General features: G+C 36.7%; 1 protein-coding gene across 19 annotated transcripts in view; it reads right to left on the minus strand.

Moving 5' to 3' along the window:
- Positions 1–403: 403 nt before the first annotated feature.
- The window catches only part of SPACA1 (sperm acrosome associated 1), a 204,110-nt gene continuing 177,056 nt past the window's right edge, over positions 404–27,457 (minus strand). For 18 of the 19 annotated variants that reach the window (XM_059941663.1, XM_059941666.1, XM_059941667.1 and 15 more), the window contains 8 exons: positions 20,207–20,296; positions 16,988–17,880; positions 14,429–14,485; positions 9,147–9,248; positions 8,286–8,392; positions 7,178–7,313; positions 1,169–1,289; positions 404–639 (listed from right to left, as the gene is read on the minus strand). In XM_059941663.1, coding sequence (XP_059797646.1) covers positions 483–639; positions 1,169–1,289; positions 7,178–7,313; positions 8,286–8,392; positions 9,147–9,248; positions 14,429–14,485; positions 16,988–17,213 — 906 coding nt within the window. In that variant the 5' untranslated portion in view covers positions 17,214–17,880; positions 20,207–20,296 and the 3' untranslated portion in view covers positions 404–482. The remainder of the gene's footprint in view (positions 640–1,168; positions 1,290–7,177; positions 7,314–8,285; positions 8,393–9,146; positions 9,249–14,428; positions 14,486–16,987; positions 17,881–20,206; positions 20,297–27,457) is intronic. The other variant, XM_059941672.1, reaches the window with a different exon arrangement.

Consider the following 27,457-nt stretch of genomic DNA (forward strand, 5'->3'; position numbering starts at 1 on the left):
TTGGTCGTTATCATTATTATTTCATGCGTTAAAAGTGATGCTTCGTATGTCACATGCCCTGCAGAGATTCTAAAGTATGGTTTGCTTTAAGCAAGTTCAATCCAGTGCTCCCAGCGGGGAGAAAGTCTAATATGCAAGGCATCTTCTATATATTTTTTTCTTGTTTGTGACAGAACAGGCAAATCACCTCAGAAGTGATCAAAGTGATCAAAAATGTGTTTAAAAGATTTTGTGCGTGTGCCTCTAGATAAAAGCTACCAAGTGATTACTTGAAATGGTAAATGTTGAGAACAAATTTAAAACTTTTTGATAACTCCACCACAAAGATGCACTGATTAAAACAGCCCCTTCTCATATTGCATTACCTTCAGACTATAATAAATCACTTACAATATTGGTAAAGTATTTCACTATATATTTTATTTTTATAATAATGAATCTGATATGCCCTAATCTTTGGTTTGCTATATATCATCCATACATCATTCATTCCATTCACTTAAAGCATCATCTTCATGTCCAGGTATTTCTGTTGGTGATTGGTCAAGACAGGTTGAATCTTTGTATCTCACTGAACTCAGCTCAGACTGCATCTCAGTTGTCGAAGCTTTTGCCCCCCAGAAATCTTTGACTGCCGCCCTGGAAGAAAAACATTTTTTAAATCTTTTATGAAATGAAAACTAAATAGATTTATATTTAGTTTTCTATATATAGAAGTGCCTCCTTAGTCATGATTTATTTTTAGTGTGTGGTGCACCAGCTGCATTGTGATAGTAGATGAGCCCTCAGATGTACCAGGGGGTGATACTCATGTAGGTATTAGAAATATTCTCATATAAATGAATTAGTAGGTTACAATAACCAAGTTTTAAAGTTGTGATAACTACAACTAGACAACACAAATATTAATTCAATAAACTTTTTTCTTTAGCAACTACTATGTAAAATTGTAAAAATTGCATTTAAAAGCTTTCTCATGGCTGGGGATCAAGTCATGAGATTAGGTAGCTTGAACTAGGAGAGTCTCAGGAGGGATGAAGAGAGTTGGACAGTTTCAAAACCCATGTGAGAAGCATCATGGACAGGGCCTTGGATTCAACAGACATGGAGGGGCAGACAAGGAAGACATCAATCAAGGGTGATGGCTTAGTTTCAGTCCTTCACCTACCAGTTTATAATTATGAACATCAGTAGAAAGATCACGAATATACACATAATAACTCCTATGGTCAGAACAAAAACTAGGACTGCATCAGTGTCTGGTCGGCTTGATCTTTTCATCTGCAATTCTAGAGAAAAAAACACCTGATGATTATTACTACTGGAAAATAAAAGAAAATGGATATCTAAATGGAAACTTTATATTTGAAAAACAACTCTAGAAAAATACAGAAAGAATTAGTGGAAACAAAGTTATTAATGAACTTGCTCTGCGTGTTAGAAATGTCCTTTTCAAACACACAGAAAAGTTCAAAGCATTTGACAATAAACATCCCACCACCTAGACACTACCATCAACATTTTAACTATCCCTCTATCCAAACTCTTCTCAATCCAGTGATTCATCTTATTTTTTGATGCATTTCAAGATAATTTGCTGATGTCTGCACACTTCCTACAAAATTCTTCAACAGGCATATCATTAACTAGAGTTCAATATTTGTTTATATTTTTTCTTTTGAGGTAAAATTTATGAACACCAAATTGCACAATGATCTTAAATGTGCATTTATTTAGTTTTGGCAAATGCAAACAGACATATATATAATTCAAACCCCTGAATATACACAGAATATTACTATACCCCAAAAGTTTCCTCGAGCCCCTCCCAGTTAATCCCTGCCCCAACCTCTAGGGACAACTACTGTCCTGATTTTCTTTTCCACCATAGATTAGTTCTGCCTATTCTAGAACTTCATAGGAATGGAAACATACATTATGCATTCTTTTGTGTAAGGCTTTTTTACTCAGTATAATGTTTTGGAGATTCAACCATATTGTTGCATGTACCAATAGTTTTTTTCTTTTTTATTACTGGGTAGTATGGCTCAATTAGTTTATTCAATCTCCTACTGATGGACACCTATGCTGTTTCAGTTTGGGGTTATTATAAATAAACTATGAATATTCTCACACCAGTCATTTTGTGAACATACATTTCCATTTCTCTTGGGTAAATACTTATGAGTGGAACTGCTGGGTCATAGGGTAGAGGTATGCTTAGTTTTCCAAGAAACTGCAAGATCTTTTCCCAAACTGACTGTACTTGCTGTATATGTTTTATAAATTTTTTTCTCCCAGATTTTGGCTTGCCTATTCATTTTTCTAATGATTCCTTTTAAAGAGCTGAAGTTTTAAACTTTTTAACGTTAAGTGTCAGGTGTACAGCATTCTAATTTGACATCTGTATCCACTACAAAGTGATCCCCACCACGTCTAGTTACCACCCATCACCATACAGCTGCACTCCCCCCTTCATCCATTTCACCCACCCCTGAACTCCCTTCCCCTCTGACAACCAGTAATCTGCTCTCTGTATCTATGAGTGTGTTTTAGTTTTATTTTGTTTGTTTTTTTAGATTCCACATATGAGTGAAATCTTTGTATTTGTCTTTTTCTATCTTACTTCACTTAGGATTAATACCTTCAAGGTCCATCCACACTGTTGCAAATGGCAGGATTTCATTCTTTTTTTTATGGCTGAATAGTATTCTATTGTATGTATATATACCACATCTTTATTCATTCGTCCATCAGTGGACACTTAGGTGGTTTCTATATCTTGGCTATTGTAAATAATGCTGCAGTGAACACAGAGGTGCATCTATCTTTTTGAATTAGTGTTTTTATGTTCTTTGGATAAATACCCAGAAGTGAAATAGCTGTGTCTTATGGTAGTTCTATTCTTAATTTTTTGAGGAATCTCCATACTGATTTCCATAGTAGCTGCACCAACAGTGCACAAGGGCTTCCTTTTCTCCACATCCTCTCCAACATTTGTTATTTCTTGTCCTTTTTGATAATAGCCATTCTAACAGGTGTAAGGTAATATCTCTTTGTGGTTTTGATTTGCATTTCCCTGATTAGTGATGTCAAGCATATTTTTATGTGCCTGTTGCCCATCTGTATGTCTTCTTTGGAAAAAATGTCTATTCAGATCTTCTGCCCAATTTTTAATCAGGTTGTTTGTTTTTTGTTGTTGCTGATGTTGATTAGTGTGAGTTCTTTATATATTTTGGCTATGAACCCCTCATCAGAGATATCATTTACAAATGTCTTCTCCCATTCCATAAGTTGTCTTTTCGTTTTGATGATGGTTTCCTTTGCTGTGCAGAAGCTTTTTAGTTTGATGTAGTCCCATTTGTTTATTTTTGCTTTTGTTTCCCTTGTCTTTGGAGTCAGAGCTACAAAAATATCACTAAGACCTATATCAATAAGGTTACTGCCTATGTTTTTTCTAGGAATTTTATGGTTTTAGGTCTTACATTCAAGTCTTTAATCCATTTTGAGTTAATTTCTGTGTATGATGTAAGATAGTGACCTTCTTTCATTCTTTTGCATGTGGCTGTCCAGTTTTCTCAACACCATTTTTTGAAGATGAAGATTTTAATTCTGATGAAGCCTAATTTAGCAATCTTTCCTTTATGGTGATTGTTTTTGGTCATGTCTAAAAAGAAACACTTGCCTACTCCTGAATCATACAGATACTCTCTTATGTTTCCTTTTTTAAGCTTGATGGTTTTAGCTTTTACATTTAGGACTATAATACATCTAATTTTTGTATACATTGTAAAGTAGGAATTGAAGCTCATTCTTCTTCATACGAATAGCCAAACACCACTTTTAAATCAGCATTCTCTCCCGTATCTTTCTGTTCTTCCTGAAAATAATGCTATTACGGAGACATGACCAGTCTACCATATGCATTATAACACTGCTACATTGTAAACTGATAAAAATTCAATTTATATCAAGCATTACTTACTCTGTGAATTATGTTGCTTTCTTTTGGCTCTTCCTGGTCCCTAAATCATAGACTCATAAAAGATTCATGTGGGGAAGGGCCAGAAAGATCATCTTATACAACTTTTATACAGATAAGTAAACCAACATCCAGGGAGATATAATGATTTGTGCAAGCTATGTTTTATGTATTTTAATATTTTGGTAAGTACCACTCTAACAGAATTAGTCTCATATATGGGCAATCTCAACTGCTTATTCATCTGGATTTTCTTCCTATTCTTTAAACACCATGGAGTATAATTTTCCATTTTCCTTGGTAATTCTAGAGCTATAAACTGAATTTAGTAATCTCGCTAAATAGTTCCAAGTATGATAGACAATTTATATCATATTTATATTCCAACATTGTTGAATTTTAAAAATCTTTTTATTTTTGGTAATTTTAGATTTATAGAAGCAGTGGGAGTTTTTAAGCTCAAATTTTAAAAAACCTTTTAGGATTAAAACTTGAGAAGAAGAAATGCAAAATTTCTTTCCATTTATCTACTACCCTGCAATACTAGCCAAGAGAAGGTGGAGAATGAGAGGTATAAAGATTTTGCTTCATTTCAATGGTAGTCTTCTTGCAAGGGTCCCTTCGATTACTTTTGCATCTAATAAAAAAATAGTCTGCATTTCTATTGAGATTTTCTGATGAAAAACAGGCTGAATTTCGATGCTCTCACTTTTTAGAAAAACTAAGTTTATGATTATATTAGTTTCTTAGGGCCACCATAACAAAGTACCACTAACTAGGTGGCTTAAAAACAACAGGGCTTCCCTGGTGCCGCAGTGGTTGAGAATCTGCCTGCTAATGCAGGGGACACGGGTTCGAGTCCTGGTCTGGGAAGGTCCCACATGCCGCGGAGCAACTAGGCCCGTGAGCCACAACTACTGAGCCTGCGCGTCTGGAGCCTGTGCTCCGCAACAAGAGAGGCCGCGATAGTGAGAGGCCCGCGCACCGCGATGAAGAGTGGCCCCCGCTTGCCGCAACTAGAGAAAGCCCTCGCACAGAAACGAAGACCTAACAGCCAAAAATAAATAAATTAATTAATTAATTAAAAAAAAAAAAACAGAAATATATTGTCTCACAGTTTTGGAAGATAAACGTCTGAACATAAGGTGATGGTAAGGCCATGCTCTCTCCAATGGCTCTGGGGAAGGATCCTTCCTTTCCTCTTCCAGTTTCTGGTAGCCCCAGATGTTCCTTGGCTTGTGACAGCATAACTCCAATCTCTGTGTGTCTTCACATGGCTGTCTTCTCCCCGCGTGTCTTTGAGTCTTCACGTACATTCTCCTCTCTCTCTCTCTGTGTCTCTGTGTCTAAATTTCCTTCTTCTTATAAGGACACTAGCCATATTGGATTAAAAGCCCACTCTCCTCTAGTGTGTATGATCTTGTCTTAACTGAATTAATTACATCTGCAACTACCCTATTTCCAGACACAGTCACATTCCTGAAGTTCTAGGAGTTTGGACTTGAAAGTATCTTTTCAGGGGGACATAATTCAATCAAAACCATGCCTAACTATGAAAGACAACTATTGTGGAAGTGAAAAACCTGTTATATGAGAGAATGGATGGGACATTTTCATTAATTAAACCATATTTACCCTGAAAATATTTCAATCATGCATTTGTTTCAAGCCAGTACCATATTGTGTGGACATTTATAGCCAAAATATTTGTTTGATGTCTAAAGAGCCAAGAGGGTCTGTCACAGTGGTATACCCAATTGTCCTTTTTAAAAGAAACTAATAAATACCAAAGTTTTCTGAAAACATTTTGTCTTTTAACCAGTGCATGTGCTGAGATGGCAGAGCTACCCCACCAGCCTTGGACAGCTACAGGAGAGAAAAATCAACTTTGTCTCACTTGCTGACACTGGGGTCTGTGCTCCAGCCCTTAGCTTACACATGTTGCCTTCTAACACAGGAAGAGCTAAGCACCACTAAGCCGTCCTAACAGGGACCAAGCTGTGGGGACAGTAACTGAGACTGGCCTTTGAACCCTTTAATATCCTGAACTATGACTCACTGAGATACTATTTAGTTGATGATGTTTGGTCCTTTTTGGCCTTTTATAGCACTTTATTGAAATTATCCTTTTAATAACGCCTGTTATCCCAACATAGGAGTAAGGTTATTAGCTTTCACCATAAAGATGGTTTTTTAAGGACACTGAACAACACATCAAAGAAAGTTATAGTTTATTTTTTAAAATCACCCCCAAAACACCTTAGCTTGTTTCCAGTTCAGTAAAGGGTGTTATGCTTCTCTAGACTGCAGCTTAAGTTCTTTACTTGGGATTGAGAAATAGCTTCAAGAAATCCATGAACTCTCTTAAAATTATGGGTAACTTTTGGCATGTTAGTATATGTGGGTATTTTTCCGGGAAAAGCTTCCCGAGCCTTGATTGGCTTCTCAAAAGAACTTGTGACCAAACCCCTCACACACCCAAAAACACAGATGACAACAATAAAAATGGTTAAGAGCAACTCAACAAAAGGAAATAATTATTTGGCTATAGAAGACATCATAGTTTAAATTGAAAAGACATGCACATGGATCCTTTTTGCAAGGGAAGCATAGTTTCTAACATGTAAAATTATGTTCGGGTCAAGATTTGCCTTTTGTGACATATACTGAGGACTGTATTATTGTTTCATAAAAAAAATGTCTTCGAATGAATAATTTTTAAAAAGATATGCTTTGACATAAGATTTCTTAATTTTATTTATTTTACTGTATCAAAACTTTTGTTAAGCATCCCTTAGAATTCTATGTATCCATTTTCACCTCTGTGATAGAAGTAAAAGTAAGAATATAATTCAAGTTAAAGGACTGTTCTTTGGATATACTTCAGGAATACACCAGTTTCCCAAAGTGAGGTACATCTGACTCTACTTTGTGGAGAAAAATAAGAATTAAGTATTACCTTGCAGAAAAGTCTAAATGGTATAAAACTAGTGGTTCCAAAATGTGATCTCTGGACCAATAGCACCTAGGAACTTGTTAGAAATGGAAATTCTTGTGCCAGCTCCACTAAAGATCTACAGAATCAGAAATATGGGGGTTGGGCTAGTGATCTGTGTTTCAATGAGACCTCCAGGGGATTCTGATGTGCTTTGAAGTTTGAGATATAAGCAAACCAAAACATTGTTGGGTACTTACCAGTTGTTGTATAGATTGTGAATTTAATAGATGCCACTATTTCATTATTATCCAAGGTTTCACACTCAAAAGCCTTGGGGTGAGTATCCCTGTGAACCTCCAGGATTGCTGAATCATTTGCAAGTATAATGGCCTGCTATTTTAAAAGGCAAAAAAAGGTAACAACATTCTTCATGAAAACTTAAGATCAGGAAACAATTTATTTCTTGTAACAAAATAAGAGCCACTTTCTCTCAGTCTAGGACAGTAATTAATTATGCACATGTATTTTAAAGTCAGATAATCCAGATAACAAGTACCAACTTCCTGCCTGTGTGAAGCAGGGCAAGTTACTCTCTGCATCTCAGCTGCAGCTGGTCCTCCATATCCTTGGGTTCCATGTCAGTGGACTCAACCAACCATAGATTAAAAATATTCAGAAAAAAAATTCCAGAAAGTTCCAAAAAGCAAAACTTGAATTGGTTGCACAGTAGTATTTACTTGGCATTTACATTTTATTTACAACTATTTATATAGCATTTACATTGTATTATAAATAATCTAGAGATGATTTAAAGTATAATGGGAGGATGTATTTATGTTATATGCAAATACTACTCCATTTTATATAAGGAACTTGGGCATCCCAGTTTTGGTATCTGAAGGGGTCCTGGAATCAATCCCCTGAGCATACTGAGCAACAACTGTACTTATCTGTAAAATGGGTATAATGATGGGAATTACCTCATAGATTGTTATGTGAGTAAAAGAAACTCTAGCACTTTGTGTATGTCTGGCACTGAATAAGCCCTCTATTAATGTTAGCTACTGTTATCAGTACTGTCTGTACTATATATACAAATGAAACTCTTGCTTCCAAAATAGAACACTTTATATAAAATAGGTGTTTTTAAGTTCTGATAGTAGCTGGCCCTAAGACATATGTAAAGTCTTAGCCTCACTAAGCAATGAAAAAATTTAAATCCCAATAATAATAAAGTTGTATGATTTTTAACTTCATTTTTGCAAACTGCCTTTAAAGAGAAAGTTTTCTGAGAGTCATCAAGCACTGGGAAACAAATTTTATCACTCACTAGAAAGCACCAAATTACATACATTCATTACTCACTTGGTCTGGCCTTAGAAGTCTCCAAATATATTTGAAACGGTTTGCAGGAGATGTATGAACACATGCTAGCCTAACACTTTCAAGACTTTCTGAAATTGGTTTACCCCCTGAAAAAAAGAAAAATTAAATACATATATACCAATGGGCACTGTAAACTGCTTTATACACAATACTACTTTTAAAGGTCACTTCCAACTTTAAAACCAATTGCATGCTGGAAGTTAGCAAACGTATTACTGAAAGTTTGACTGTAGAGGAGCAGAGAGGCATCAAAGGTTAAGTCGCCAAAAGAGGCAGGTAGAAAACACCATACCTGTCTGTTCCTTCAGCAGAATAAATCGTGGAGAAGAGATAGCAAGGGCAAACTACTTAGTGATCTATTAAACTTCGAGATCTACTAGTGGCTTCCAATTTACTGCTTAGGGTCAGAATCCCCCTCCCGCCCCATACACTCCGTCCCTTCCATGTTTAAAGATAATGGAATCTCAGACTAGTGAAAGGTGGTATAGAGTGGCTCTCAAGGTTCCCAATGTAGGGTTTACCAATCTACTGATAAGCTGTCATGACCAAAGTGTCAAAAGCGTTTCACTGGAGGACAGCCTCAACCACAGACCCTGAGTGCAATATGGTTCCAGTGTACTAGAGAGAATATGTTAAATTTACACATCACTGAAAAAATGTGAAGCAAAAGTAGAAAGAGTTGTAACTGTCTAGAGAAGCGGAAGCTTAAGTTTTCTTATGAATTCCTTTCAGTATATCATTTGATCACCTCCTTCCACTCACGGCAACCTGAGGTTAAGGATATTTCCCCAGAGTAAATGCTTCCCCCTCAGTCTCCCTCCAATACATAGGCCAACTCACAGCCACAATCGACTGGTCCACGACATTCTTCCACCCGTACGATACATTTGGATTCACTGCCAGGGCATCCATTTGTTAATATAACTTCTCTTATACCAACACCTTTGGTAAAAGAAATCAGCAAATGTTAAAATAATAATAATAATAATAATTCCAGAGTTCCATTACTTTTCTACCTAGGTCTTTTTGAGACTTTTCTCCTAATTTCAGAAATTAAATTCCTAAATTCAGGGTAATAACATTTAGATATTTTTAGGTCCCTCATTTTGAATTATTTCATAAAACAGCATTTTCCAAATCGAGTTACATGAAACACTAGTTCCTCTGGTTGTTACCATAAGAAAAAGGATTCCATGGTTATATACATTTGGAAATTATACATTACATTAAAATGAAAGGAACCTCTTTCCTCAGAAATTTAGGGGAACTTTTAATATGCTAGTAAATTAATGTGCTTTTATGTGGAAACTTTCATTGATCTAAGATGTAAAATTTTTACATTTTAACATCTTTGAAATCAGAATGCATCTTAGAATTGACAGCGTGTCAAGAATGGCAGCATTTTTCCTTTTTTAGAGATGCATAAAATGTGATTATCACAGCCAAGAAAGTCTTAGATTTGATGAAATACAGTAGTACACTGGATCTTCCAAATTTATTTAACCATGGAACTTTTTTTGGGGGGGTGGGGTGGGTTGAGCTTGCAGAGGAAATTAAAAAATTACATTTTAACATAAATGATGCTTTTTAATATCGAAATTGGTAAAAATCCCTGTATTAAATACATCAGGACAGACTACTAATGACCAAATCTCCATTTCCAAAAAGATACTCTCATTAGAATTGCCACACATTTCATAGCAAGAAATCACGTCTTTACTGACTGATCTCAGATCTCCACTGAGTTTGCCCTACCATCACCAGAATTGAGGGAAATGATAAAAGCTGGTTCAGTGACGTGCTGAACATGTCCTGTGATAAATGACCTGTGATAAGACTGTGTTGTCACAGGCTAAGGAATAGTCCATCTTGATATCCTTTCTACCAGATTCCCTCTTTCAGTCCCTGCAAGATGTTAATCATAAAACCCATTCATAAGGCAAGGGAAAGTTGAAGTCTAGAGATGGCTTATAACAGCGGTTCTCAAACTTCAGAGTGCTTGCAAAACACCTGGAGACATACTAACATGTGAATCCTGATTCAGTAAGTAGGTCTGCAGTAGGTCCTGAGGTTCTGCATTTCTAACAAGCTCTCAGTCGATGCTGATGTAGCGAGTCTGTGGACCAAACTTTGAGACACAAAGGAGAGTACTCCATATAAGATAAAGAGAAGGAAGGTTGGAGGGGGAAAGGTCTCTTTTGATTAAAAGAGATGCTTAAGAATGGGTGCAGAATGGCTCCCCTTGAATTTATGAATGGTACTTCTCTATAGAGGCATAGCCTTATTCTGAAATGCATATTTTCCAAGCAGGTATTTTATGCATTTATTTATTTAGCCAGATACAGTTTATCGCAATGATGTGTGTAGATGTGAGATTTTCTGTAAGTCCATACTTAAAAATCTGCCTGTGTATTCCAAGAAAAGAAAACTTTTTGACTACTAAAATATTGTTTTGGGGGTTCAACAGAATTTTCACGAAAGCATTTTTTCCTTTAAATAGTTGTTATAAATTGAAAAGATATCTTAATACTTAAAATTATAGATGTGAAATATTGCCTTTTATGGTTTATTTTCTTTTTAGAACTTATCACCATCTGACATATTACATGTTTTACATATTATTGGGTGGGCCAAAAGGGTCATTTGATCTTTTCCATAAGATGGCTCTAGTAGCACTTAGTTGTCTTTAACTTCATTCGAAACAATTTTGTTAGATAGTATGTGACAGCTGTCATATCAGTGTGCATTTAAAAAAAGACTTATCAAAATTGGTGAATTTTTGTGTAGCCATTTTAATATTGAAGATGGAAGAAAAAAAGCAACATTTTTGGCATATTATGCTTTATTATTTCAAGAAAGGTAAAACTGCAACTGAAACGCACAAAAAGATTTGTGCAGTGTATGGAGAAGGTACTGTGACCGACTGAACATGTCAAAAGTGGTTTGTGAAGTTTCGTGCCGGAGATTTCTCACTGGACGATGCTCCACGGTCAGGTAGACCAGTTGAAGTTGACAGCAATCAAATCGAAACAGTAATTGAGAAGAATTAGTGTTATACCATGCAGGAGATAGCCGACATACTCAAAAATATCCAAATCAAGCACTGAAAATCATTGGCACCAGCTTGGTTATGTGAATCGCTTTGATGTTTGGGTTCCAGGTAAGTTAAGCAAAAAAAACCTTCTTGACCGTATTTCTGCATGCGATTCTCTACTGAAAAGTAATGAAAACATTTGTTTAAAGAAAATGTTCCATTTTTAAAACAAATTGTGACAGGCAGTGAAAAGTGGACATTGCAACCATGTGGAACAGAAGAGGCTGTGGGGCAAGCAAAATGAACCACCACCAACCACATCAAAGGCTGGTCTTCATCCAAAGAAGGTGATGTTGTGTATACGGTGGGGTTGGAAGGGAGCCCTCTATTATGAGCTCCTTTGGGAAAAACCAAACGATTAATTCCAAAAAGTACTGCTCCCAATTAAAGCAACCGAAAGTGGCACTCGACGAAGTGTCCAGAATGAGTCAACAGAAAATGCATAATCTTCCAGCAGGATAACACAAGACTGCGTGCTTCTTTGATGACCAGGCAAAAACTGTTACAATTTGGCTGGGAAGTTCTGATTCATCCATCATATTCAGCAGACGTTGCACCTACAGATTTCCCTTTATTTCGGTCTTTACAAAATTCTCTTAATGGAAAAAATTTCAATTCCCTGGAACACTGTAAAAGGCACCTGGAACAGTTCTTTGCTCAAAAAGATAAAAAGTTTGGGGAAGATGGAATTATGAAGTTGCCTGAAAAATGGCAGAAGGTATTGGAGCAAAAGGGTGAATACGTTGTTCGATAAAGTTCTTGGTGAAAATGAAAAATGTGCCTTTTATTTTTACTTAAAAAACCGAAGGCACTGCGGCTTCCCTGGTGGTGCAGTGGTTGAGAATCTGCCTGCCAATGCAGGGGACACGGGTTCAGGCCCTGGTCTGGGAGGATCCCACATGCCACGGAACTAGGCCCGTGAGCCACAATTACTGAGCCTGCGCTTCTGGAGCCTGTGCTCCACAACAAGAGAGGCCCGCGCACCACAATGAAGAGTGGCCCCCACTTGCCGCAACTAGGGAAAGCCCTCGCACAGAAACGAAGACCCAACACAGCCATTAATTAATTAATTAATTTTTTTTAAAAAACCAAAAAAAAAAAAAACGAAGGCACTTTTAATCTCTTTGCCCCTACCAAAAAATATGTTCTTTGAAGGCAGAGAGTTTCCACTTCTTTGTTCACTGCTTTATTCCTAGCACCTATAACAATACCTGAAACATAGTAGGCAAAAATAAAAAAACAGAAAACAAAAAAAATTGATGAATAAACAAATATAATATATAATTTCTGAAGCACATCTTTTTTAAAAAATTTATTTATTTATTTTATTTTTGGCTGCTTTGGGTCTTTGTTGCTGCGCGCGGGCCCTCTCTAGTTGTGGCGAGCGAGGGCCACTCCTCACTGTGGCACAGGGGCCTCTCACTGCAGTGGCCTCTCCCATTGCGGAGCATGGGCTCCAGGCACGCGGGCTTCAGTAATTGTGGCACGTGGGCTCAGCAGTTGTGGCTCACGGGCTCCAGAGTGCAGGCTCAGCAGTTGTGGCGCACGGGCTTAGTTGCTCCGTGGCACGTGGGATCCTCCCGGACCAGGGCTCGAACTCATGTCCCCTGCATTGGCAGGCGGATTCTTAACCACTGCGCCACCAGGGAAGTCCCTGAAGCACATCTTTAAATAATAGAGTAGGACAGTATCAATTACTAGAAGTGTCATAAAAATAATTCTCTACCTGTGAAAATTTCTCAAGTAAGCAGCCAGAAGATGTAATTTGCAAATGAATAAACACAGGTTTATTACACAGAATTCCTCTAATTTTCTGACTCTGACACACTAAGAAGTTAAAGTAAAAAACAGGTTTCAAACTATCTCAAGAGACAGAAAGTACAATAATGGCTGAAAGGGGCTGGGGCGAGTGGGGAATTACTGTTGAATTGGTGCGGAGGTTTCAGTTTGGGATGATGAAAAAGTTCTGGGGTGGATCGTGGTAATGATTGCATGACAATGTGAATGTGCTTAATTTCACTAAATTGTACATTTAAAAAATTGTTAAAGTAGTAAATTTTATGTTAGATCTATATTAACATCATTTAAAAAATGCTATCTCAAAAACAATTCAGGCACAATTTTTGACCAAAAAATAAAAAATGTACATATTGTTCTGATCCATATCTGCATGGACTTTCTGTCTTCTTATCCTCTGCTTTTTGTCCTTCCCTCCTGTCACTGTCTTTTTTCCAAGGCAGGTTCTATTTAGAATAAACTTAATTTCATTGTGAATTATCTACTGTCTTCTTAGCACACTAGTCTATAGTGGTTCTCAAAAGATGGTCTTTTAAAAAACAGCATCATTTTTGAACTTGTTTAGAAATACAAATTCTTAGACCCCTTCAAAGGCCTAGTGAGTTAGAAATTTTGAAGTAGGCCTAGCAATCCATGTTTTAACAAGCCCTTCAGGCACCTAGGGTGAACACTTAAGTTTGAGAAACACTGGTCTATTATAGCATGAGTAGTCTTAATCCCACCCCCATGTAAGAGATTTTTATGTCCAATTTCTATTCAAGGAATGATCAAAATAAGTCATAGTCTTTGAATATTATTTTCCCCACAAAGCCAATACCTCTTTTCTCTAAGACATGACATATAAATTGGGAAAATGTATCATTTAGAATAGACTATTACAAATAAAGTAAATTTCTTGATAGATTTGCCAGCACAGTATGTGGAAGACATCTGTGAGATGCATCAGAAGATCTTTCATCTTCTGAACATCTGTGAGATAAAGTTTTACTTTGGTGAAAGCAGTTTATGTGCCCCTCCCCCCCAAAAATATACATATAGGGAGCTGGCTTAAAGTAAGACTTAGAGGTTATGAACTGAAAATATCCTACCTTGTAAAGCAATCAGTTTGAGTTTTGTGTGTAAATCATAGATATTAGAAATAGAAATCAGTGAGAGATGAATGAGAGTACACATTGTTTTTACCCGCCCCCCGCCTCAATACAATGTTATTTATCTGCTCTATGCTACTTACCGCATGTAACGGTGCACATCCCAAATTCTACTTCTTTGACTACTGTCCTATTTGAAACTAAACATAAATGCAAAAATACATTATTTAATCATAGGAAAACTTTTCTAAGTGAAGAACTCTTACTTGGGGATGGAGGATACAAGCACTTATCATATGGAAAGCAGACATTTTTAAAGTTTTATTAAATCAGAAAGGCAATGCCATTCCTAGTACATCTTCTATTACTGTTTAAATCAAAAGAAAACTAAATCTTTGAAGAATTAAATTAGGAAATAACTTACAAAGATTTATATTTAAACCTTGTACATAATTTAAAAATACTGATTTTCATCAGTGTAATACATGGTGAGTTGAAGTTATACAGGAGGTCAGAAAAACACAAAAAAGCCTGCCAATTATAGGGCCCAATTTTTTCTATTCTCTGTTTTCCAAAAAAATTTGAGTGAGTTATTTCTACCCAAAAAGAAGTAGTTATGCAAAGTGTTCATTAAAATTATGTTATAGATTGGTTCTACTCATTCTCAGGTTAAGATGGTAAATTATTCCTAAGAATTTATTTCGACACTTTATTTAGCAGGATAATCTAGGAATATATAAGTATTCGAGTAGTTAAATATTGTTGGTTTTAAATCTCATGTTTCTCTTTTTCTAATTGTTCTGAAATTTGACATGAATTCCACTAGCTGTAGTATATAATCAATTCTTCATAACTCAGATTAGGACTAGAAGCTCAATAAAAATAAATATTAAATGAGGTGCTAGAAGGTAATTTTTAAAAGGCATTATGTCCTGAGGCAACAATATTACATGGGAATATGCATCAAAACTGGAGTCCAAATTGCTACTCTACCACTAATTAGCTATTCTGAGTTTGGGCAAATTCCTTCAACTGTGTCAGGCCTATTTAACCCCTCTGCAAAATTTGGAAAGGAGAACCTATCTGATTATTGTAAGAATTAAACATGATAACGTGCATGCAAGCATTCTGTAACTTGTTTAGCCCTGCAAGCATGCTTAGGATAGCATAACCTCATTCACCCTTCATTCATTTTGTACTTATTAATTTCATATAATTCTAAGATTTTTTCCTATTTTGATTATTGTAATTTTTCATAAACACTTCTATACTTATAAGCACCAAATACAGTGCCTTGAATATACAGCAAGCAAATATACAATTGATGTATATATAAGTAAATCAATATTGACTTTGTGAAATAATTTGGACTATGATCAATTCTGAATTGACATTTTTGCTTGAAATGCTTGGATACCTTCTGCTGGTACATTATGAAACACAAATTTGAATCTAAGGCATTATAACTCCATCACCTGGGTTTAGCCTAAACTCTAGCATTTACAGCTAGAACTGTCCCTTGACCAGTTTAAATTGTTAATTACTTTTAAAACTAGAGGGAAGCAATAGCTACTACGCTTTAGAACATGTTCTTTTCTACCCTAGTCCTCTTTTTCGTATTTCCAAAGTCAAGGACTTCTCCAAGCTCTCTGAAATGTAATGTTATCAAGGCAGTACAAACCTCAATTCCACCATTAACATCAGATAGTCAATTTCTTTATGTCGCTGAGGGTCACTATCCGTCATCAGGAAATAAAAGAATGGCTGATAAATACAGCATCTACTTTGTACGTATAGGAGACATAAGACTGCCAAGGATATTTAAAAGAATCTCAGCTAGGTCATTTATGGAGGGAAGGGAAGTATTCTCCTTTAGATGGCTGCAAACCTGCAACTGACCTTTTACCTACAAGCACGTGAGTTACTAATCAATGTAACATGTACCACAGCTTGTCAAGTTTTATTGCTTAGTGAGCCAGGAGAATAAGGCAAATTTATGTATCAAACACAGGCTCAGTCTTCGTTGGTTAACATGTATTATTATATTATCTAACAAAGCCTCTAGTTGGATCCCTTTATTGGTGTTTTCTACTGCCACCGTTCCTTTATGACTCAAAGTTGAACGCACAAATAAAACACTATCACACTGCAGAGGGGCTCAAGGGTGGAGGCTGCATGAAGCTGACACGGGGCTTCCGGGGAATTCTGTCAGCATCTTGGTCTATCTAGACGTGTCACCGTGAGGGGAATTCGGAACTCCCTTGAGTTCTAACCCAAAGTGCAAATGTGAAAAGGAGGAAGACCTCAGGCAATTTGGAACTTCAAGAAAAAAAAAAAAAAAACTGCAATGGAAAGGAAAACACATAACTGCAAGGGAAATGAAAATCGGTCCCCGTGGTGGGAAGCTACTCTCTGATGCTTAAAAAAATAAGCATCTATTCCCTTGTTCAGAGCAATATTTAGCAGTATTTCTGTAGCAATTTCTATACATGTGCTCGTTTATCTTGCTCTGGTCTTGGAGAATTAGCACATCTTTTTTTTAAGGCCATGAGGTGTGCGATAATGTATAAATTCGGGGTTGGTTTCGAGAGCGAGCTCTACAGATGTTAACTTGGATAGTTCTCATCGTCCTCAAGGAGCAGGGAAGGCTTGACCCTCAAGGGGTGCCTGCGGGTCTCCGCCACGGAGACTCCCACACTCACCATCCTCCTCGGCCTCGGCCTGGGGCTCGTTCTCGGCCTCGCTGTCGTTTTCAGCCTCCTCCTCGCCCTCGTTCTCGCCCTCGTCCTCGCCCTCGCCCTCGTTGGCCAAGCTGGGATCCTGGACCGCGGTGATGTTGATCCCGTACGTTGACTGGAGGCCCGCCAGGAGCAGCCAGCCGACTGTCAGCAGCAGCCCGGCGGAGCAGCCTGCGCCCCCGGGGCTCATGGTTCTCGGCCCGGACGGCTGCCCAAGGTGCAGTCGCAGCCGCCCGCTCCCGAGCAGAGGTTCTTCGAAGAGAGGAGCCGCCCGACTCCGAACGCCCACACCGTGCGCCGGCAACCACTGACGCGTCACGGAACGTCACCATCGCGCTGGGCCCACGGAACGCGCGTAGGCCTGACCGCAAGCAAGGCGTCCCGCAGGCCACTTCCGACGGCGCTCGGGTCCGCCCCGCCCCTTCCGGCGTTCTAGGCCAACCCGGCACGCTGGGGGGGCCACGCCTTCGCACTTCCTCATTAGGCGAGCAGCCAGCCAACTGCAGTCGGTGGCAGTTTTCCCTCACCCTGCTTTCTGCTAAAAGGTGCTCGTCCTTCCTGCGTTTACGCCTCTCCAAACCAGACTCCCTAGACCTTCAAGCACTCTCTATATGACTTGGCTTCAAATTACTTATGCACAATAGCCAACTCGGCGTGTATCAAGAATGATTCATCATGGCCTTAAGTAGGTTGCCCCAAACTTGATCCGTATCTGCAGGTGAGGCTTGATTTGTAGAGGATATAGGGGGTGCACTTTCTCTCTTTGATCTGAACACTATTGCTGATGCAGGTCAAGCATGTACTCACGTTTTAAGACTTTGTGCAGTGCCGTCAGCTCCGCGTGGGGCTTCGTTGAGCTAGAATGCGAGGTGGGGGGAAAGGAAAGGAGAGGGGAAGATGCAACTACTGTCAGACTAGTTCTTCTCCTTTCTCTATTTGGATAGCTGATGTTTTTGGAACCAAGTATCGGACTTAACCTTTGTCCCTTGTGAATGTCTATCTTCGTGCTTTTGGCCTATTTTTTAAAGTCTCATTGAGATTCTTCTGAAATCTGACTCTGTTGCCTTAATATATTAGATATTTCTCCCAAGTTTGATTTGGAAAATGTTTCCTTCAGATCACTAACAAAAATGTTTAAAAGGGCAACAGGCCAAGAATAGAGCACTAAGAAGTCAGTCTCTGACAATGATCCACTAATCCACACGTTGATTTAACCCAAGAATCAATTCTTTTACTAAAAAAGAGTCCTGTGTTTTATTAAGGTTGAATCAGACTGGAAGCAAGAATACCTTGGCATTCCCACTTGAATCAGTAGAAAATATTAGAGGTAAGTGTAACTCCCCACTGCCCTCTTGATGGTACTTAGTATCACTGTGTCCAATTTTGTCATAGAAAGAAATGAAATTCAGTTAGGTTCCTTCAATTAATGATGTTAATTTCAAGAGGTCAGCTCTAATTAATTAAAATTTCTTGAAGAATAGACTCATAGGCTTTTTGAGTCAAAGGAAGCTTAGAAATAATCTAACACTCCAAGTTCCTCATTTTTAGGTGAAGAGATGAAGAACTGGAGAGACAGGGGGGTGGGGGGGGGGTGATGAATTGTGCAATTGGGATTGACATGTATACACTGATGTGTATAAAATTGATGACGAATAAGAACCTGCTGTATAAAAAAATGAAATAAAAAAAAAGAACTGGAGAGATTAAATGACTCACCCAAGATCATCCAGAAAATTATCTGTAGTGCAGGGCCTCACAACCACATTTCCTGAATGCTCATTCAATGCTTAGTGTTTCATATAATTTAAAATTAACAGTGAAGAAGCAGTCAGTGGGTAGTCAAGAGTTCAAGGACCGAAAACAAATTAGGGTTAAAATTTTTTTATCTTGTTATTCCACATTTGATTTGATCTAATAGCTATAATGTGGTATTAAGAAAATATTGATGAATAGATGGTTTGATGGATTTCTGTCTCGGATTTGAAACAAAGCTCATTTGGCTATGTTTCTATATAATATTATCCCCTACCTTGAGGTTTAATGTCTAAATTCTTATGATACATGGGCCGAAGAGTAATCGACTACAGAGTGAACTTCAGGCGTAAACTGGCTTTTGGAACATATGTACATCCAGCCTCAGCAGACTAACAGCTAAGCAAGTAACTGAGAAACTTATTAGGAGGGTCTTCAGAGCCACTTATTTGTAGCAAAACTAGATTACTTGAAACAAAAATGAAATTTTTATTTGAATTTTTCTTTCAAAAATGCTTTTTGTTTTGGAAATAGTGAGAAAAGAACTGCTAAGAATGGTCAATATTAAAGTTCAAACTGGTATTGGTAAGGAGGCCATAATAATATTTTATATCAACTAAAATACCATAAAATATTATAGCAACTCACAAGATTGTGAGGGAAATTAAAATGAGAAATTAAGAGATGATCTTGAGACACAAAGATGTTTGTTTCATGGCCAAATGAGTCCAGATTTTTTCTTTTTTAAATGCTAAGAAAAATAAGTCACCCATTATGCTTTCAAACACAAACTTGAAAAAGAAAATCTGTAGTATTTCATGGCAACATTGTTGAATTCTTCATATTTAGGACACATCTTTTTCCTGAAGATGGTATCTTTTGGTATCCTCTTTCCTGAAGAGGAAATCCTATGAACTCTAAGGTAAGTGATTTCATTCAAGGAACCATTAATGACTAAATAAACAGCTCCAAAGAGAATCTGGATGGAAATTAAGGGCCTCAAAGAGGAGCTGAAAGATTTTACTCTTAAATAAAGAATATTCAAATAATATCTGTAATAGCAGCAATACTAGTCCCATAAAATATTGTGTTCCTCACATAAGTTATAAGAAAAGTATCTGTCCTCAACAAACTTATAGTACTTCTAGTGGAAGCATAAATAAGTGAAACAAACATTAAGGGCAGAGTATCAAGAAGGGTTGACCCTACTCTGACCTTACATGTACCAAGGACCAGGAATTACAACCTCAATCCCTGATTTGTACCTCTGACCTCCTTGCCTCAGTTCACTCAGCTCTCCTCACCCTGCCTGGCAGTAAGCATCTCCAACTCCAGCTCCGGTTTCCAAGGAGTAAGGATTTCAGCAATTCTTCTGTGACTCCTCTGCCCACCCCACCCCAAAGTATCTCACCTAGGTTGGTCTGAACTTACCCTTCCTGAACTTCCTTTGTGTGAGCATACTTGGCATGTCTGGAGGCAGTAAAATCATGCCTTTATCCAGTCTCCACTCCATCTCATGCTCTGAAAAGAAAGACCAATTTGAAGATTTGTGATATAAACACAAGATTGAAAAGCCCTGAATAGAGGATCACCATAAAAAAGAAAAAAGAAATGAATGAGAGAAATTACAAAGGAAGGATTAACAAAATGGAGTGACTAGATACCTAAGCAGATGAGGGAGAGGCACAAGTAAAGGGAGTTAAGGAAAGTCAGTAGATGTTTTGTTCAAATAGGTTAAGTTGGAGATCAAAAGGTTAAGGTTGAAATTAAGTTGGAGGTATCAAAAAAAGTCAAGTGGAAATGTCCAGTGACAGCTTGAGATGACCCCACACACACACACACACACACACACACAAACACACACAAAGCCAGAAGATGAAAACCACTGCCACTGAAAAGACATGCATGAAAAATATATATGTACATCCACTTAATATAATATTCTAAGTATTGCTGTAATGTTACATTACAAAGTTATCAACATTGTTTTATAGTAGAATTTATGAAAATAGGTGTCTGGGAGACAAATTGATTTTGGTTTTAATATGCTTGAATTGGTAAAAAGCATTCCGCATAGTAACCCCCCAGAGAGAGGGCTGTCAAACCACTTTTATCCTATTTCTCTTCTTTAGGGGAAAAGAGTTTTCTCTTCCTGGAGCAAGTGTCTAAGAGCAGAACTTCTCCCCTGTATTTTTATTTTTATTTATTTATTTTTTAAGCTGTGCCATGCAGCATGTGGGATCTTAGTTCCCAGACCAGGGATCAAACTCACGCCCACTGCATTGGAAGCGTGGAGTCTTAACCACTGGACCACTAGGGAAGTTCCCTCCCTGATCTTTCTGTTTAGCACCCTTATTCCTGTTGTGCTCTCATTCTCTGTCCATCACTTAAAACTATATTGCTACCTGGAGGAATTTCATGGTAGAAACTAGGAGGGCCCCCCCCCCTGAATTTTTGTACATAGAAATAGTGGTTTCAAATAGTCATAACACATTCTCTCTGTCTATTACATGTTCAGTAGTTTTTTGCTCTTATTCCAGTCTCAGCCTCTCCCACCCCTTTATTTTCTCATGTAATGCAGCTGCCCGCAAAGCCCTTCTTTTAAAGGCCTCCTTAAGGCAATGAGAATTTACAAAGTGTTAAGGGAAGAATAGTATCCAAAAGATATTCTTTCTCTATTTTAATAACAAGAATTGAAAAAACCATTGAAAATTGAATAATATTCTAGAAAAATGTGGTCAGCATTTTGTGAAAGGAGTAAGTGTCACATGTGAATAAGTTTTGACTTATTTGTAGGGCTAAGCCACATTTTCTAAAATTGAATAAGGTTCTCTGTCAGTGGTTATTCAGGTTATAGGTGCACAGGCATCTACATGTGCTACATGATTAAAAAATAAAGTAGAATTTTAGAATTTGCCCATATCTTTTGGTTTCCCCTGCAATTTTTTTGATCTAATATTGTGCTTATTTCTTTTAGTTTTGAATCCCTGCTATGAACAAGTACTCTCATTTCCCTTAGTTACTGAGAAACCAGGTCTGTTCCACAATCCCATTTCATTACTGTTCTACCCACACCCACTCCAAACCCAACTTAACTGCTTTCCTGTTTCATTTATCTAATTCCTCCAAAATAGAAGTACCCCTCACCCTGCATTCTGAACACAGACTCCCAGGTGACAAGCCTAAACTGTCCTAATTTCTGAGCTCAAAATTTCTCCAAAATCTCAAGTTTATAATTATACCTCTAGCTCTACTCCCTACTGCCACCATAGCAGAAACCCCACGGAGTATTACAGCTCCCTTAGTTTTAGGATATATATTCATGATAAAAGTCTTTTATCAGATGTGCGTTTTGCAAATATTTTCTTCCAGTCTGTAGCTTAGCTTTTCATTCTTCTAGCTGTATCTTTTCAGGAGTAGAAGATTTAAATTTTATTTAGTCCAATTTGCCCATTTGTTCTTTTATGGGTTGAGTTTGGTGTCTTATCTAGGAAATCTTTGCAAGGTTGCAGATTCCCTCCAGAAATTTTAGGTTTTATATTTAGGTTTACGACACATTTTGAGTTAATTTTTGTATGTGGGTAGGGGTATGGGTTAAATTTCATTTTTTAACAGGGGTATTCAATTATCCTGACACCATTTGTTGAAAAAAAAAAAAAGCACCACTGAATTGCCTTTTCACTATTGTCACAAATCAGTTTTTCCTATGTGTGAGTCTATTTCAGAACTCTATACTGTTCCATTGATCCGTCTATCACACTGTTTTGATTACTGTAGCTTTATTATAGTCTTGAAATCAGGTAGTTTCAATCTTCCAGCTTTGTTCTACTGTTCCCAAATTATTTTGACTATTCTAAGTCTTTGCATCTTTGTATGAATTTTAGAGTCAGTATGTCAATTCCAACAAAAAGTCTGCTAAGGTTTTGATTGGCCTTGAATTTACAGCTTAATTTAGAAATAAAAGACCTCTTATCATTAGTGAGTCTTCAGACTCATGAACAAGGTAAACCCCTTTCAATCTTTAAAATTTTCTGCAATGTTTTGTAGTTTTTAGCATATGGATCTTCTGTATCTTTTGTCAAAATTGTCCATAAGTAGTTCATATATAATGGCTTTGTTAATGGTATTATTTTAAATTTCAACTGCTGATTGTTCATTGCTAGTATATAAAAATAAAAATTTGTATATTGATCTTGTATACTGCAACTTTCCTAAACACACTTATTAGTTCTAATAGGTTTCTTGTATATTCCTTTGGCTTTTCTATATAGACAATCATGCCATCTGTGAATAAAGACACTTTTTCCATTCTAATCTGGATATATTTTACTTATTTTTCTTGCTTTATTGCAATGGCTACCGTCCCCAGTCTGAGGTTAAATAGAAGTGATGTAGGCAGACCTCTTTGTCTTTTTCATGATCTTAGAGGGACAGAATTTAGTCTTTTACCATTAAGTGTGATGTTAGCTGTAGGTTTTTTTGCAGTTCTGTGTCAGGTTGAAGTTCTGTTTTATTCATAGTTTCATTTTGTTTTGGTTTTTAATCAGGAATGGATGTTGGATTATGTCAGATGTTTTTTCTATGTCTATCGAGATGATTTTTTTAGTTTATTAATATGATGAATTATATTGGTTGATTATCTAACGTTAACCCAACCCTGCATTCCTGGGATGAAATCTACTTCATCATGATGATTTAGTTTATCTTTTTTATATATTGTTGCATTCATTTGGCTAATATTTTGTTTATAATTTTTACATCTATATTCATGAAGGATATTAGTCTGTAGTTTTCTTGTAACGTCTTTGTCTTGTTTGGGTATCAGTGCAATGCTGGCCTCATAGTATGAGTTGGGGAATATTCTTTCCTCTTCAGTGTTCTGGAAAAGTTTGTTTGAATTGTCATTATTGCCTTTTTAATATTTGGTTTAATTCATCTGTAAATTATCATCCTGAATATTTCTTCATGGGAAGATTTTTAACTACAAATTCCATCTCTTTAATAGATACAGGTTTGTTCAGGTTATCTGTTTCTTTTGGAGTGAGCTTTAGTAGTTTGTGTCTTCTAAGGAATTTCACCTTAGTTGTCAAATTCAGAGGGATAACAGTGTTTATAAAATTTCCTTATTATCCATTTATTATCTGTGGAATCCACAGTGATGTTACCTCTCTCATTTCTGATATTGCTAATTTATATCTTCTCTCTCAGTCAGGCTAAAAGCTTATGAGTTTTATTGATATACTCTCAAAGAACCAGCTTTTGATTCCAATGACTTTCTCTGTTGTTTCTATACTTTCTATTTCATTGATTTCTGCTTTGATCTTTATTTGCTTCTTGTGTCTAGTTTGGATTTAACTTGCTCTTCTTTTTCTGGTTCCTTAAGATGAAAGATGAGGTCATTGTTTCGAGACTTTTCTTACTTTTTAATATAGGCATTCAGTGCTATAAATTTCTTCCTAAGTACTGCTTTAGCATTAGCTCAGTTTCTCATTTGCTGTTGTTTCATTTTTATTCAATTAAAACTATTTTCTAATTTTCGTTTTGATTTCTTCTTTGACTCGTGGATTGTTTAGAAGTGTGACATTTAGTTTTCACATATTTGGGAACTTTCCAAATATTTTTCTATTGGTTTCTAATTAGTTGTATTACAGTCGGGGACATATTGATATTTTGTATTATGACTCGAATCCTTTTATTAAGATTAGTTTTATGGTCTAGAATATGATCTATATTGGTAAATGTTTCATGTGCATGTGAAAAGAATATGTATTCTTCTCTTGTTTGTTTTTTTTTTTTATTTTTGGCTGCGTTGGGTCTTCGTTGCTGCACATGGGCTTTCTCTAGTTGTGGTGAGCGGGGGCTACTCTTCATTGCGGTGCACAGGCTTCTCATTGCAGTGGCTTCTCTTGTTGTGGAGCACGTGCTCTAGGCACACAGGCTTCAGTAGTTGTGGCACGTGGGCTCAGTAGTTGTGGCTCGCGGGCTCTGGAGCGCAGGCTCAGTAGTTGTTGCACACTTGCTTAGTTGCTCAGCGGCATGTGGGATCTTCCCGGACCAGGGCTCAAACCCATGTCCCCTGCATTGGCAGGTGGATTCTTAACCACTGCACCACCAGGGAAGTCCCTTCTTCTCTTGTTTGGTGCTTGTTCTACAAATGTCAGTTAGGTCAAGTTGATTGATAATATATGTCAAGTCAGCTATATCTGTGCTAATTTTATGTATACTTATTCTATCAGTTATTAAAAGAGAGGTATTAAAGTCTCTAACCATAATTGTGGATTTGTTTATTGTTCCTTGCAACTTTATCAATTTTTGCTTTGTTTATTTTGAAGTTCCATTATTAGGGGCATACATATTTAAGATTTTTATGTTCTAATGATTAATGACCTATTTATCTTCTGAAATAACCATCTTTATCCCTGGTAATATCCTTTTCTCTGAAATCTACTTTTTCTTACAGTAAAATAGCTAATCCAAGATAGAGTGGAAAAAAATAGCTATCTTTTGACTAATGTTAGAATGGTATATCTTTTTCTGTCCTTTCACTTTTAACCTAATTGTGGCTTTATATTTAAATTGTGGCTTTGGTAGGAAACATATAGTTGCTTTTTATAAAACTTTTTATTTTGAGACAATTGTAGACTCACATGCAGTTGTAAGAAGTTATGTAGAGAAGACCCATGTGCCCTTTATCCAGTTTTCCCCAATAGTTTGCAAAACTGTAGTAAAATATCAACCAGGATTTAACATTTACACAGTCAAGATACAGAACATTTGCTTCACCTCAAAGACTCCTCATGTTGCCCTTTTATTGTAGCTACACCCACTCTCTGCTACTCAAATTCCTCCTTAACCCCTTGCAACCACTAATCTATTGTCCATTTCTATGATTTTGTCAATTCAAGAATGCTGTATAAATGGAATCATTCAGTATGTAATCTCTTGGGATTACCATTTTTTATTCAGTATAACGTGTATATCAAGAGTTTGCCCCTTTTTATGGTTTAGTATTCCATGGTATGAATGTAACACAGTTTGTTTAACCTCACCCATTGAAGGATACCTGTTTTGTTTCTAGTTTTTGGCTATTACAAATGAAGTTGATACAAACACCTGTATGTAGATATTTGTGTTAACGTAAATTTTACTTCTCTGGAATAAATGCCAAGAGCACAGTTGCTGGGTTGTATGCTAAGTGCATATTTAGTTTTTAAAGAAACTGCCATACTGTTTTCCAGAGTAACTGTACCACTTTATGTTCCTGCCAGCAATGTATGAGTGATCCAGTTTCTTCACATCCTCACCAACATTTGGTATTGTCACTTAAAAAAAAAATTCTAGCCATTTTGATAGGTGTGTTCTACGTTTTAACTACTAGTCCTCTGTCAGATATGTGGTTTGAAAATATTTTCTCCCAGTGTGTAGCTTGTCTTTTTAACCTCTTAACAAAGTCTTACATGGGGCAAAATTTTTAATCTTAAGGAAGTCCAATTTAACAGTTTTCATTTGATTGATCAGGCTGTTGATGTCAAGTCTAAGAACTCTTTGCCTGGCCCTATCCTGAAGATTTTCTCCTATGCTTTTTTCTGAAAGTTTTACAGTTTTACATTTTATACTTAAGTCTATGATCTATTTTGAGTTAACTTTTTGTAAGGTGTGAGACTTAGAGCTTTGGTTTGGTTTTGGTTTTGGAGGGGGCGGGGTTTGCCTATGGATATCTAGTTATTCCAGCATAGTGTGTTGAAAAGGCTGTTCTTCCTCCGTTGAATGGCATTGGCACCCTTGTCAAAGATTAGTTGGTCATATTTGTGTAGGTCTATTTCTGGGTTCTCTGTTCTGTTCCACTGATCTATGTGTCTATCCCTTTGCCAACACTACAGAGTCTTGATACTGTAGCTACATAATTAATCTTGAAATGGGGTATATTGTTTTCTTCCACTCTTCTTCTTATTCAAAAAAATTTGTAGCTATTCTAGTTCCTTTACATTTTCATATAAATTCTAGAATAATCTGCCTGTATCTACAAGAAATTTTGATAGGAATTATGTTAAACTTGTATATCAATTTGAGGAGAATTGATGTTTTTACTCTGTGAATCTTCCAATCATGAACATGGTATTCTCTCCAATTATTATTTATATATTTGGTAGCTTTTACCATGTGTGTTGTACACATTTTGTTAGATTTATTCCTTAGTATTTTTCTCTTTTTTGGTGATTTTAAATGGTGTTGTATTTTAAATTGTTTCTGTGTGTTCATTGAAATATAATTGATTTTTGTATGTTTATCTTGTATCCTATGAACTTGCTAAACTCACTTATTAATTCTAGACTTTGTGCAGCTTTCTTGGAATTTTCCACACAGATAATCATGTCTTATGTAAATAAGGACAGTTTTATTTCTTCCTTTCTAATCTGAATGCCTTTTATTTCCTTTTCTTGCCTTCCTGCACTGGCCAGAACTTCCAGTACTAGGTTGAATAAAAGTGATGAGAGCAGACATCTTTGCCTTTATCCCGACTTCGGGAGGAAAGCATGGAGTCTTTCACTGTTAAGTATAATGTTAGCTATTGGTTTTTGCAGATGTTCTTTAAACAAGTTGAGGAAGTCCTCCTTATTGCTCTTTTTCTGGTAGTTTTGTCATGAATGGATGTTTAATTTTGTCAAATGCTTTTTCTGCATC

This window comes from Balaenoptera ricei, chromosome 12 (genome assembly GCF_028023285.1).
Source record: "Balaenoptera ricei isolate mBalRic1 chromosome 12, mBalRic1.hap2, whole genome shotgun sequence".
Taxonomy (NCBI): Eukaryota; Metazoa; Chordata; class Mammalia; order Artiodactyla; family Balaenopteridae; genus Balaenoptera; species Balaenoptera ricei.